The sequence below is a fragment of the Lepeophtheirus salmonis genome, chromosome 1, assembly GCF_016086655.4.
Source record: "Lepeophtheirus salmonis chromosome 1, UVic_Lsal_1.4, whole genome shotgun sequence".
NCBI lineage: Eukaryota > Metazoa > Arthropoda > Copepoda > Siphonostomatoida > Caligidae > Lepeophtheirus > Lepeophtheirus salmonis.
The window spans coordinates 53687984-53703286 of NC_052131.2; the positions used below are offsets into that span (position 1 = coordinate 53687984).

Here is a 15303-nt window from a genome sequence, read left to right on the forward strand (position 1 = left end):
CTCTGTAAATTTTTGTGTGACTAAGGAAACGCAGGTCCTAGTTCAAATTTGTATGTCTTGACCCCGATACTATAAATGTCAAACTCTCCCTAAAATTAAACTCTGAATACGTCGAGTACTAAGGCGCTCAAGTTCCGGGGTTCTACTTTAAAATATTTTGTGCATAGGGATGAAGAAGCAGATAATTAAGGGTCAAGATCATATTTTATCACTCCATTAACGACCCTTTGTAATTTCCTTCCATTCCACTCTCACACAAATTCCTTTGAAAAGTAAAATACCAACAGATATAAACTAAATCTTAATTGATTTTCAAAGATCAAGAGATGGGGAGAAATATATAGAGAATGATAAGGAGCCTTGAAAACAGGTAATTTTTGTTCGTGTGAAAAACATCACGATAAAGACAAAAATAATAATTAAAACTTAAAATATACTTTAATGATCCCAACTCTTTCAGTAAATCTACAACTTGTAGAAAGATCAAAGGAACTTAATATTATTTTTGGGATTGCAAAAGATTTTTAACCAACAACTATCATTGGACTAAATATTTAATTCATGTTGAATTGGTGCGAAATATTGGTGCTGGGTAAAATGATTGTGGCCAAAAGGTTGCGGACAAAATTGTTGGAGGGTTATCATTGAGTAGTATATATTATCCTTGTCAGGCAAAATTGTTGTGTCTACTATTATCGTGAAGCAATTTAATTGTAAGCAATATGATTGAATGACTGATGAATACTTTAGTGTTTAGAGTTTCCTCTAGTAAAAACAAACCAAATTCATTGTGACATACCACTGTGTATATTTAATTCAACTTTGAACAAATACTGAAATGAATTATGATATACATAAGATACCATCAACAAAAACAATGATCTTTGTATACATACACACGCCAGTAATATTTCATTAATACGACTACATTATTAATTTATATATCTGAAGCTTAAATTATTTAAATCAGGGAGCACTATACGCAGGACACTCTGTATTATACATGTAAATCCGGTGTGTTCTTTAGCTGGCCCGTTAATGGTAGTATAAAGCACAAAGTGAAAATCCTTTTCCAAATATATTCAAAACCTGATTGAACGTTCGTGTGGGCTCATAAAAGACGGAGCGTAACCCTGACGATTGGTCGTGGAGTTATAATTGTGAGTACTTATTGGACTTAGAGTAGAATTGGGGATTAAAATCCGAGTAATTCTAGCAAATGTCCTATTTTATATTCTTTTTTCCTTCCTCTATTGTCCCAGCTGATTAAAACTGATCTAATGCGACGTCATGAGCATATTCTTTCTCTCCTCCAAAACATTATTTAAATTGTGAGGGTTAGCATGTTGATTTTCGGTTTCTTTTTTTTTTAAATGCCCATTCCACACTGGATTTTCACCTTTACATTGTATACACATTTGATGTTTTTTGATTCGATGAAAGTAGTTCATTAATACGACTACATTGTTATGGCTGAGATAAAAATATGTTTATGATATACATAAGGGATCACTATACGTAGTGCACCCTGTACACATGTTCGATTTTTTACATTAATACGAGTACATTGTCTTTTCTTAGATCAAAAATATGCATGTTAAATCCATCAGGGAGCACTATATATAGTGGAACCTGTACACATATTCGATGCTTTATGTACACTCCTACAATAGTTCATTTATACGACTACACTGTTATTTCTGAGATGAATATATGTATGTGAAATCTATCAAAGAGAACTATATACAGTGCACCCAGTGACCCTTTTTATATATATGTATGTACATTTATACAATTATCCCAATAATGCTCCCATCTCTGTGCCCGTGCAAATAGTATTAGGCGTTTTTTCTCTACAAATAATTGTTCACGAGACACTTTTTTGTTTTGGGCTCAATTACTGCGAGTTGGACTGTCTTTGATGCAACAAATTTTAACCCAATAAGCCTTTATATGTCTGCTATTGTTTGAAAGGTAACACTTAAAAAAAAAAATATTTAATGACAGCTGGATACTCGATTTTGTCAACTCACTCAAACGACTGTTACATAACAATTGCGCAACCAAAATGGCTGACACTTTGGCGAGTAACTGTTAACAAATGTTATATATATGTAAATAGATCTTATTTATGAGTGTTGACATCTTCACATTGAGGTCAGAAACTTTCAATTCCACCCTCGTATAAGTCATGCAAGACCTCATTAAGAGTTTCAATCATAAAATTGGGTGCATTTATGAAAATCTGTCGTTGTTATCTTTCAATGGAGATATTTCAAGCAAATGTCTTCTGAACAAAGATTGAAACAAAAAGGTTAGAGATTGCAATTTCGAACCGCACTTGCCATAACTGCTCAGCCATTTTCAGGCATATTAAGGGTCAACCGCCACAAGATTTACTGTGTTCGCCAGCGCTTAGATAAGGAGTTCGGAATCAAGGATTGTCTTCAAAGCAGTAGGCCAGTCAGTCGAATCCTTACAGCTGCAAATATTTGTGTGCAGCCTTCCGTCCCCACTTGGAGGCACCCAAGATCACAAATAATGTCCCTATAACTAGGTGGTCCATTGAAATCTAAACACTCACTAATTCAATAATAAATTAAAGTTGATTGATTGAAATTAATTCATATTCGAATATATTAAAGCATTAACAATTATTTACAAAAACAAACCTGAACTCGTTGGCTTACGTTCAAGTTGAGAAAATGACCCTTGTATGTGATCGACAAATTTCATTTTGCGCACTTTTGGCGCTGGAAAACCCCCAACAGAAGACTCGAAGAAGTTGGGCGTCTCCAGGACCCCCGTTTACGCCGTTAGAAAGTTAGAAACGTTGAAGAGGAATAAAGGTTCTGTAAAAAAGTCAAAACTGGATCTGGAAGAGTTAAAGAAAACCCCCCAGACCAATCCCCTCAAATCCACAAGTGCCCATGTAAGAGACCAGGGGTTCCACACAAGAATGTCAAGAGATCTATCAAAAAAAGTTGGAGGTGAGGCTACTTTCAGCACCAACAATGAAAGAAACCTATCTCCTCCGGTGCAAGACTTTTTTGAATGAGCATTTTGAGATCTTTTGAACTCTTGTTCGGCACTTTTGGACCCCCTACATCCCAGATGCCAACCCCTTGACAACACCTTTTGGGTGCATTTTGAGGAAAAATCCTGCAGTGTCTGTCATTCAAGCACCGAAAACCTTAATGCCACTGTCATCCATCACTAGGACCACATGACAGAGGACTACATCCACAGCGGGTGCCAGGCCTTCCGCCACCTCCTGGAAGCAATCATTGCCCCTAAGGGAGGCTACATTAATGATTAAGAGAGCTCAGACACACATCTATTAATAATATTAATTTGGTTGAAATTTTATTGTTGATTAATAATTATATCATATTGAAGTTTCAAATTCAAAGGGTTCGGATTTTAATGGGCCACTTGGTATGAATCCATGTTGATGTCTAACATGTCTGAGTCAAGACTTATTCACTTCCCGGTACTGTAATTTCATTGTTTTTTTAAGGTTGTCGAAGGACAACAATTAATGGAGGAAAGGGGCCTTTAGGATTTGAAAAACAAAAAAACATACGCTGAACATTCAAGTTATAAAATGCACTCAAACGAAGGTACTTAATTTATAGAAGATAATTAAACATGAACTTACAAGGACATCAAAGACATATTTTTAGAATGAAAAGATTTACGATGTTAGAAACTTATATATAATACGTAGTTACTTTTATCGTATCAAGCAATCTTTTCCCTGAATAGAAACAAATAAAAAAGTCCCAAAATTGTAGAATTATAAATAACCAACGGGAGTACCCAGTAATTTACGGAGTAGCCTTCTCCGAAGATACATATTTTGCTTAAATAACACAGGTCAGCATAGAATTTTTATCAGAAATAATTTTGAATATATCTTGCAACATTTTTTACATTGATTCAAAAACGGTTTTTATATTTCTTCTAGTACGTAAGGTTTTTAAGTGAAGCTAATTTGATTTTTTATAAGTTTGCGTATTTATTTGTGGTTAATCAATGAATTTGATAAAGCCTCTTTATATTGAAATGATTTTCTAAAAAGTAAAACATGAATTTAAGAGTCTCAAAAATTTTACACATATTCCCCTGTTATTTTTCTAAAATATGGCATAACATGACATCATTAATTTTTTTCAAGTACAATATTAAACAGAGATAATTGATTTGATTTAATTTTTCCATATTTTTTTTCAATATTAAATAATTGCGGAGCACACCAAAAGACGTCTAACCTTTTTTATTTGTCAAAAATAAATTAACAATGCAAACGTTGTGATCATTTGTACGCACGGTGTGTTTAAAGCAGGATTAGGTTGGAAAAAAATCTCCGTAAATCTGTTTGTATTTATTAAATCTACATAGTCTCAGGGTTCCAGATATAAACAAATTAAAATCGTAACCCTATATCCAAAGGAATTATAGGCATTTTATTAATTTAACCAACTTTTGCTTCATAAATAATTAAAACATCAACGTTAGAAGCATATATAGTTTCAAAGTGTATTTATTTCACGCAGATTATATTCTCAATTTTGTTTATACATTTAATAAAAAGCTATATACTTATAATGTATATATTGTATGTTTAAAATATATTCTAAATTTTTAAAGATGAAGGGAGTTATATTTAACTACACTAGCAAGGAACAAATCTCCAAATTTTTCGTTTGTGTCTTCTATTTTAAAACTATTCCATCAATGCTTCCAATCGTCATGTACACACTCACTTGCTTGTTCTGATATGGGCCAAGTCCACAGCCTTCATTCTTACAAAACGTAGCAATATGTTTGAAAATACAATGGAATTTTGAGGTCACTTTAACTCCCAATTTTAAAAATATTTTTTGAAATTCTGCAATATCAGACTCTCTACTAGACGAGAAATCTTTACTCAAGCAATCTTTTCTTACCTCATTAAAGGCATAAAGAGCCTTTATAAAAAGAGTGCTTCTTGTAGTTTATCCAAACAAGAGTTTGTTACATTGGTTCCCTTGCATACTACCCTCTCGATAGCCAATCCTAATTATATTATGATTTGTAGACCATTTATATGCTTCATTTTTACCCTAAGCAAGATTTAGTCTATCAAAGATTTGATTAACCGCTCCCAACATCAAATGCAGCTCTGGAGGAGGAATGAGTTTCAGAAGCTGTGTATCCAAATCTCCATGTAGAAGAGGAGGGTCACAATACAATTGAAAAAATATTTTGCTCTTTTCATAAGACTTCCGTCATTTATGAATGCTTGAAAGCATTCATAAATTCTTCCAATAGTTCTCACTCTTGCGTGCTCCCACAACACACCTTTCTTTACTGGAGAACAACTCTCATAATATAATTAATATGTAATTACTGGCACGAGAGCTAATATCTGCACAAAAATTGGCTAACTTCATGTCGGTTGTAAAAGAAAATTCAACTTTTTCTGTGTCTATGAGTTCCAGCATTTTTTTACGTTCTCATAGGTTTCACGTATGTCTTTGACAATGCCAGTAATCATCCATTCTCCACTCGCTTGAAATTCTTTGGCAACTGCAAATTTCTTTTTGAAAGGGGAATTGGTAGGGCTTCCAGGTTTTTTTTACAAGATTGATGCTGCCCTTCAGAAACCCACCACCCCCATTTAAGCCTAGCTTAACCATCTAATCACTAGAATTCTGTCTTTTTTGGTTGACAAACTGGATGAATGAAGCAGGATTGCTGCAGTACACAACTTTCCTCTTCGTTCATTTTCCTTCATCGGAATCCTTGGTCTCAAATTCAATGAGTCTTAAATTGAAATAAGGACTAATTAATTTACCTTTATTTCTCATAACTGAAAAAAATTAGGTATAATTGCTTGCCGGGTTAATCCCAACCCTTCTCTGATGAGATGACTAATTTTAATCATTTGCCTATCACTTAAATTTAAACTAGTTTGTATTTTCGCAATCGTGTCATGTGACAATTTAAAAAATTGTTTCCCAGAATCCTAATCAATTACAATTTCCCCGGAATTAATAAAACCTTGTACATATATAATATAAATCTTTGTATTTATAGGAAAACAATATAGTTCAAGTTGTTCAAAAAGGTGTCTTGGAATGTGATTAAAATGAAAATTTATGAGGTTTCGTAGGCATTTTTGTGTTAACATCCGGTTCAAACTTTTGGGGCATGAGTTTCAGGAAAGCACTTAAAGCTGACAAACTTCAAAGTGGTCGACTAACCAAACTAAAATCAGGAGCATTTGAAGCCAATCTGAGAATGAAAATGACTTAGCTGTCCAAGAAAAAAAGTCATTACCAAGTCCACAGTGGCATGAGCCGTACTAAAAGCTGGTGATAATTTCATTAGGCTTCCGAAACGACCTTTACTTAGTGAGGTCAAAAAAACGGTTGTCTCCGGCCTTTTAAATTTATCCTGAATGATCTTAATCATCGTGGAAACAGAGTCATTTTCTTCAGTGATGAAAAAACATTCACTGAGATCCTGTTTTTAGCAGGCTCAAATGATAGATATTAAACCCTTGATAAATCGCGGGAAAACGGAATCCTGAGAGTTCATGATGTTGGTGAGACTGGCTTGGTCTGGAACGGTAACCTCATTTTTTTTGGGTTCCATTTCTCACTTAAGAGTATTTAATCTGACATAAACAGTTTATTTCACTTCTAAAAAAAAACAAAAAACACCATAACTCTTAAATTTTCATTTTAATAGCATTCAAAGACTTTTAAAACACCTAGTGTATAAATATCATATTCAACCCAAATTTGGAAACTCCACAACAAAGTTTCCTTTTTTTTTGAAGAGACAAAAACGTATTTAATCAGAATATATTACAATGTTTCATAATGAAATGCATTCTCAGTGCAGTTGAACCCTTGATTTTTAGCACTCTTCTACAAATCATACAGGAACTTTTGACTTTATCAATAAAAATAATATTTCTTTCGACGAGGTCATCAAATCTTTTAATGGAATCCTTCCTATCCGCAGTTTGAAAGTAATGCGTGACATAATGGCTCCGGGCGTTAAAACGGTCTCGAAGATTCTTTGCACAAAGCAAGCATTGGTAACTGGCTCCTCCCAAACGGACACTTATAGATTCAAAGTAATTTTGTATCTCTTCGCAAACGGAGATCCATTCGTCGTTATGTTGAAGTTCATAGTCTGTAAAGTATTTGGAGAAAAAAACAAATTTAAATAATTTAAATTTAAGATTTACATTTTTAGATAGGTGATTAAAATTAAACAAATATGGCGAGTGAACTAAATAATTAAAAGAAAGAAAAATCGCCAATCTATTGTTTTAAATCTAGAGTTGCAAAAGAGTCAAAAATTTCCGCTTCGGGGATTTTCAAATGACTAGGTTATTTGATTTTGAAATATTCTGAATACATTCATTTAACTAATAATAATGATATTTTTTACTACAGGATTTGATCACTAAAAACGAGCGTGTATATTTTACAAGAACTACGTCCTATTCATTTTCTTGTTATTAGTTACTTAATATCATACATATATATATATATATTACTTAATGCTAAGTGCATAATCTATTCTATACATTAATTATCCTCATTATTAGTGTTGGATTTCGGTCTGGAAATCCTATCCCAGTCTGAGACCGTTATATTTTTGTTGGACCGAATTAGTTCGGGCCAACAAAGAAGCTCGGTCTGGACCAGCCTCATATAAAAATTCGGTTTAGATCGTTCCGAAGGAAAAAATCGGTCTAGTTCGGTAACAAAAAAAATCGGTCTAGACCGATTTTACAGATAAATTGTTTATAACATGCCATCATTGTTTTTTTCAAATACAATGACGTAATACAAAGTTTAAACAGAGATAGCTCGGGATTAATTTTGATCCCGCAGTCTCTTATATGTATACAGTATTTGTCCTTGAACTTATCGTGTACTTTTGAGATTTTTTTGGGAAAAAAATTGGTCCATAAATTGAGACCGAAAAAAAAATCGGTCTACAAAGTGAGACCAAATCAAAATCAGTCTACAAAGTAAGACCGAAAAAAATCGGTCCACGGTCTGAGACCACAGTCTGTACCGAAAAATCCGTCAAGAAAAAATTACTAAAGACTGACCCGAAAAAAAAATCGGTGCTGGACTGAGTCAGACACTCGTCATTATCCATTCACTGTTCATAAACCTCAACTTAGATCGTATTAAATTTAATATTAATTTTATTGTCGTAAAACTCTTCGTTGGTATTTTTAAAATATGCAAATACTATTTGCTTAGAATCAAGCACACAATATTATAAATACATTTACAAACTTTCTGAGGATGGGTTTTATGGATAAGTTTCGTGGACGAATAATGATTAATAAATAGAAAAGAGCAGTTCCAAGAAATTAGGGACCAGGTATAATACTTGTAGTATCAGTTATATCGAAACTTATTAATTAAATTACAATAAATATGATTATTACTTATTTATATTCATTGTATCTATCCAGAGCTACACATAATAAATCTATTATTATATATTTATAATAGCATGTGTTTGTTATTTTCCCCAACAACTATTATCCTCATCTAGGACAAGTGTATATTTTAACTTTCGGAATTTATGTATCCGTTGTTATTAATAAGGCCTTTGCTTTTTTCCTTATGATTTTTTGATTGCTATACTGTCATTTAGCCATCGTCTTATATATAATTATCAACGACACTGACAAAGATGTAAAGTAGTTGTCTTTTATGATAAAAGTGTTTAGGAATATAACTAGAGATATTACAGAAATAAACTTAATTAGAAAATTTATTTAATAGTGTTGTGACTATATCTAATAATAATATATTACAAATAATTCAAAAAGTGAGGCTCACTATATAACCTATTCAAAGTAGTCTGAAAAATATATCATCAATATAATATGTCCTTACCTTTATTTCGATCAGGGGGTAATGTGTCCTCAGAGGGTCCCGAAGTATCATAGGAGGCTTCTTCATCATAGTAAAGCTCTCCAGATTCAGATTCAAAATCTTTATGATCCTCAATATATTTAACCTCGTGAAGTTTATTCTCTAACTCTTCTGACTGATTATTCGGCACGATTTCATCATCGCTCCTCCCAATAATGTATTTGGCTTCTTCTTTGAGTGGAGTCACATCTTCAATCTCATCATCGTCATCTCCAATGGTGATGGGCTGCTGTTGCTGAGGAGGAGGTCGCTTGGATGGTATGACATAAGGAGGAGGATACAAATTAGTTTCTTTGGAAATGACAAGGGAAGAAGGAATGGTTGAAGAATAATCGGAGGTGTTCTGTCCACTGGTACTGGACCCTAAAGAATTCCCTTGATTTTCGTTACGAGGTCGTTTAATAGGAGGTGGATGAGACTCCGGAACACTTTGCGATGATGTGGATCCCTCATTTTGAGAGAGTCCTTTAACTTTGAGTTCTTCGGCCACGGCCAAGAAGCTGTCGAGTTCTTCCTGAGTCACATTCACTTCTCCATTATAAATGAACGCAAGGAGAGATTCCAAATGATGGAACTGGACGCCCCGCAAATAGAGCAAAGGGTGCTCGTGAGGCACGGACTTGATGATGGATCTAAAAAAAGGAGAGCAGGCGCTGAGTATTACTTTATGGGCTTTAATCTGCTTGGAACCACAGGCCAAAGTCACGTCGAAGAGCTCCTTCTCCTGTCGAAGTTCTGATAGGCCCAATTTGATGTTGGACTCGAAGTCATTCCACCGAATGTGTAAACGCTCTGTTGACCCCATCTGTAAGTGAGAGGGTCATTCAAGGATTCAACAATAGATATAATCAAAAAATTAATTTGTCAATCTGTAGACCAAAACAAAATAACAGTAGGTTAGTATAAACATATAACATTAATTTATATGTAATTTTTAATTCCAAATAATAATAGTCAAGAGCTGATGGAATTAGAAAAGGAAAGAGGGAAAGAAGAACTGCGGCGTGCAATTGCATATTACTGCTAGAAAAGGAAGGCACAAAACAGCCGTAGTACCAAAGTAGTAGTCCTGCACTACGCACGCCCCTTCACTCAGTACAAGTTGTAACTTGTATAAGAAGATTGTACAAGTTACAAAACAGTGGAAGAATTTAATTTATAAAAATGAAAAGTATAGTAGTTGATTAATTAAATTAGACACTATGGGACGAAGTAAATTGAAGTTGACCAAATAGCATAAACAAGTTACAACTTGTACAATATGCTTATGCAAGTTACAATTTGTATACTATGAATTAAGATGAATTAAATACTACTCTTTAGTTCCCGATACCATTACAACAGAACCTATTATAACAAGATCATATATACATTAGTAATTTAAGCTCAATGAATCCAAAAATAAAAACACTTCTTTCGTTTCTAGGAAAGGGTTGCGATCCTGGAAACTACAAGGTTATCCGGCATCATATCCATCAGCATTAATTATTGAATGGCAATGATAAAAATAACATATAACGAATGAAAGGTTGAGTGATTAAATAAGAAAACAATCTTTCGAAATATTTGGATCAATTTGGGAAATTAATAATGAGATTAATTTGATTCTATATCATTTCCATAGAAATTTTAACACCCGTGAAGACCTAATGTAACATAACTACATGAAAATTGAACCAAAACTAGATATATGTCTAATTATCTCAAGTTTTTAATTTTAGGACTGAATTTCATTCATAGTACGAGCTATGAGCATCTAAAATTCAGCTCTGATTTTCTGCCAAACATTCATCTCAAAGTGCATTCCGATTTTAGCAAGACTTTACTCATAAACTATAAAACTAAATATAACTATAATTGATGTATCTGAATCAAAGTATATATGAGTTACTGTATTTATACTTTCAACAATTATATGAGAAACAAGTATTGAGTAATAATGTCATCCTAATCTGGATCATCGATCCTTTTTTTTAAACGTTGATAGCATCCGTCTTCCCAGCTGTCAAAATTAGTTTAACCATAAATACAATTAATAACATTTCATATATGATATTTTTGTTCTAGTAACGATTGTTTCGAGCATTAATAGAGACTTGAAGATAACTTTCCGAATAAAAATATCAAGATTATCCACCTTTTGCTTTTCGAAATTTGTTTCTTTATCGTATTCAATTATTTTCTGATATTAAAGACAGAGGAAGTTATGTGAAATAAAATATTATAGATTTAATACAAATTCTTTCGAGATATGTTATCCAACATATTTTTATTAAAGCTCTGATAATTGATGAAGCCTAAGTCAATGTTATTTAGTATCTCATTTTATCGGGATTTCTATATTTCGTACTCTTCATCAATATTGGAGTTTTCTATAAAATTATCATAATTATCGTAAGGAAATGTCTATGGTTCTATTTTCATTATTTGGAAAGTATGAACTCTGCATTGAACGCAAAGCTGTCTGCAGAAACTACACAAATTCCTTCTGAGCAAAAAATTTAGACAATTTAAGATCAATCTCTCCAACATAAGCTAAAATAAAATGATAAGTTTATTTTTTTTTTAAATTATATATTTATATATATCAAAACATTATCTAATTTTTTAGTGTCTTCTTAAAATATTATTCTGATGATATAATTAGGTAATGATCACATACCGTTGGATTTAAGTGGACAATTGAGAGTCCAGATATCCAAAATATAATTTCACTATTTTATAGTTATGAAATGAAAGATAATCATTCTCTTGAGGAATTATTTTTGGAATGGTAATTTAAATTATGAATAAACCCATAACCAGTAGTGTGTTGATCCTTAAGACTGCCGTCCCATTCCGGTCCAGTTTAGTCCTACATATCAGTCCTAAAACTGATAAAGTATTATACTTTTTTTATTTAGTTTTTAGTACCGACAGTCCGAAGGAAAGACGATCTTAAGTAGTGCTTTGTCAATTCTTGTGGATTCTGTTCAGTCCAGTCTGAGGAGCGGTCCTTCAGACTATCAATACTACCACGAGAACTGATTATATTTAAAGAAGAAGGATTAGAGTTAAGTGACGTCATCAAGTACCCAACTTTATAAGTTCTAGAACTGATATGCAGGACTAAACTGGACTTGACAGAGACTGAACTGGATTGCAGTCTTCAGTCCTAAATAAGGACTGACAAAATACTAATCTTATGGACCGGTCCTAAGACTGGAAGGACCAAATTAATATGGACTGACATAAAACGAAACATAGTCACATGCCTAAGCCATTATGATATGGTATGAATAAGTTATTATTGATCCTTGATAAGTTACTGACGGGTAAATTGATTTAATATATCCAGTGAACTGATGTTGATAAATGTTATTTATTTCAAAAACTTTTTTGAATCGTAGCTAATTGCATTGTCCAGTTCAATTTATAGAAATTTAATAATATAGAAGGTTAGACCATCATGTAATCGGGTTTGCTAGCTAGAATTTTCAATTTGATGTATCGTACCGACTGCTGGGCAAGAAAAACGGATTTTGACAACACATGCATCCACTCATACATTATGACGTCAATATTAAAAAGCGTGGTGGAAGTCAAACATCAGCCGTACACGCGTTATGGTGCCTATATCTCAAGATTAATACATTGCATCACGAGAAGCTTAAGATATACTTAAAGGCTAAGCGACAACTTATAAAAGTTCACTTATAGTTTTGTGTTTGATGAAGCCAGTTGTGTGTTATAGTGTTCCAAAATGGAAGAAAAAAAGAGGAAATTCGATACATTCTTCATTATCACTACGACAAAGGCGGCCAGAATTATTTTTGCTGTTTATGGACACAATACAGTATCGAATGTAACAGCAAATTGGGGATTCTAACAATTCAATTCTGGTATTATGGACGTCGAAGATGAGGTACGATATGGTAGGCCAATCATCAAAATTTCAATCAAATAATGGAAATCGCCGAGTTGTACTGACATGTTAATTTTTTATTTTTTATTATTTGTATTATTGTCAAAATAAAGCGAAAAGTACTCAGAATTTTTTACTTCACCTATTATCTTCAGATAAACAAAAATTATTTAAAAAAATAAATACCCTGTATGAAAGCCCATAACCTGTAATTTCCAAAGATTCATTAACCAATTTTTATATCCAAGGTGACAAAATAGAAATATTGCTATCAATAAAGTGATCAATGATCCGTATCATGTTTATTTTACTAATCAATACATGCTTTTCAGACAATATGTTGAAAATCAAAATAATTTTAAATGTTTTTGCCAGCTTACACAGTGACCCTCACTTTCAAAGTGTTATTATTGAATTGAACATTTGCAATACAAAAGAAATTGGACAACTCTATGTACATAATTTTAAGATTGGATCGAATTAAATCAAAAAATGGGAAGATTATTACTACTTAGGATTTTATAGCCATTTTTTTAGCCAAAATGAGCAAAAAAAGAGGGCTAATTTTTTTTAAATGAGCAACCAAAATTATCAAAATTGCGCAAATTGTATTTAAGGAAAATACAGTTATATAAGGTTAATTTCAAATAATGAGTTTTGTTATATATTTTGAAGATTTCTAAAGGAGTAGAGTGCTAATTATTTTAAGGACTCCCAGTGTTACAGTAACAATAATTTTGAAGAAATTAAGTCAATATTCTTCATGAATAATTTTTCTGTGTGAAGGCTCGAAGGAAGCTTTCAAATATTTGGAGTAGGATTTACCAGTAATACTGGGTTGTTCAGGTAAATCCGTACTACCTTTAATTGCACCTCATCAATAAGGGAAGCTAGAAGAGGTTTGAAACTTTATTTAAAAGCTGTAATAAAACAAAAGAAATAATTGATTAAAATGTGTCCGCCATGTTTACCAATCATTTGCTCAATACGAGGTCTGAAGGATTTGCAGGCCTGACCACTATTGCAGATAGACTTGGTCCCAGTACTTAATGATGGATCCCTTCAAGGAGTCGTTGCTGTTATATGAATTGGCAGAGACCTTCCTCTCTAACTCCAGGGGATTCATATTGAGGAATTAGAGGCCCAGGTCTGGGTGTTCCCAAAATGGTACTTTCTCTTCTTTCAACAAGTAGGGGGCCTTGTGAGAGGGGCCAAGTCTGGTTAAAATAGGAACTCGACACCATTGACCTCACCTTTAATCCAAGGTATCACTTGGTCAGACAAGAGTTCTTAGTACCTGTCGGCACCATCCCTTTATTTTGGCTCCAAGAAGATGGGGCATGACACTGCCATTACTCCCAATGATCCCATGGTTCATAATACGGGCCGAAAGCTTGGTTTTAAAGAAATGGAGGATATTAACTCTCTCTTTGGTCAACCATCTGTCGTTCTAGATGTTGTGGGATCTGTCAACATTCCATTGTTTCTAATCCGAATAAAATCATATAAAATATGATTTGGTTACCGTGGGACTTCAAATCGTTCATCAATATTTTTCTGTGGGCAGCCTTCATTTTGTCTATAAGGATATGTCTTTTGTAGATGTGGTATAAATTCATCCTCAGATCAGTGTTTATGTCCCTTAAGACAGTTACACGACTTACTAGGCGCCTCTTAGAAAGAACATTAATTGGAGTCCCAGGAAATTCCTTGAAATACCGTTTCAGGCCTACAAGGAAACTGGGAGAGCGTTTTTTATCACTCCAGGACTTATGCACTTTTCTCTTATATGTCTCCTCTTCCTTCCAGCGGTTGTAGATATCGTAGACTGTGCTCTTTGGATCCCTAAGTATCTTCTTGATGTACGCTAGGCCATGTCCCGCGCAAGCTAATTCGATTATGGTATTCCTCCGGGTCTCCTCCATTGTAAATACTTGTTTTGAATTAAAAGTTGCGCAACTAACTTAAAGCAAACGCTCACCCTCTCACGTCAAATTTAAAATAACCAAGTTAAAAGTTTTCCTTATAATTCAGGATGTTGTTAAAGATGGTCCAGATTTACATGACCCACCTTATGTAGATTGGATGTGAAAAGTAAAGAATTGGACATTGTTACTCATTCAGTAATTTCCCTCGACTCCTATTAATCAATTTGCTAGATAGGCCATTATCGCTTCATTTATTTTTCATGGGGATAATAAGGTACCGCACCCAATGGTTTCCTTAAGAGCAAGAATTTTAAAGATACCGGCCCAACTTACAAAAATACATTTTCTAAACGTTCTTAGTAGGTTCTCTGTACGTTTCTTAAAGACGTTTTATGAACTTTATTTAGGAGGGATTTGGACGTTTTTAGACGTCCAAAAACCTCTTAAGAACCTTATAAAAACGTGCAAAAACCTAGCAACCTTTCAAGAATGTTGAAAA

At 33.4% G+C, this 15303-nt stretch overlaps 1 protein-coding gene and 1 long non-coding RNA gene across 2 annotated transcripts; one reads left to right on the top strand and one right to left on the bottom strand.

Moving 5' to 3' along the window:
* Positions 1-6058: 6058 nt before the first annotated feature.
* LOC121132046 (uncharacterized) lies at positions 6059-10012 on the bottom strand. The gene is made up of 2 exons (XM_040727488.2): positions 8934-10012; positions 6059-7194 (listed from the first exon to the last, which is right to left on the bottom strand). Exons 1-2 carry the CDS (start codon positions 9775-9777, stop codon positions 6851-6853), a joined length of 1188 nt encoding a protein of 395 aa, XP_040583422.1. The 5' UTR covers positions 9778-10012; the 3' UTR covers positions 6059-6850.
* Positions 10013-10159: 147 nt separating this feature from the next.
* Positions 10160-11104, top strand: LOC121132047 (uncharacterized). The gene is made up of 2 exons (XR_005869222.2): positions 10160-10623; positions 10694-11104. It is a non-coding gene; the product is annotated as an uncharacterized lncRNA (long non-coding RNA).
* Positions 11105-15303: the final 4199 nt, after the last annotated feature.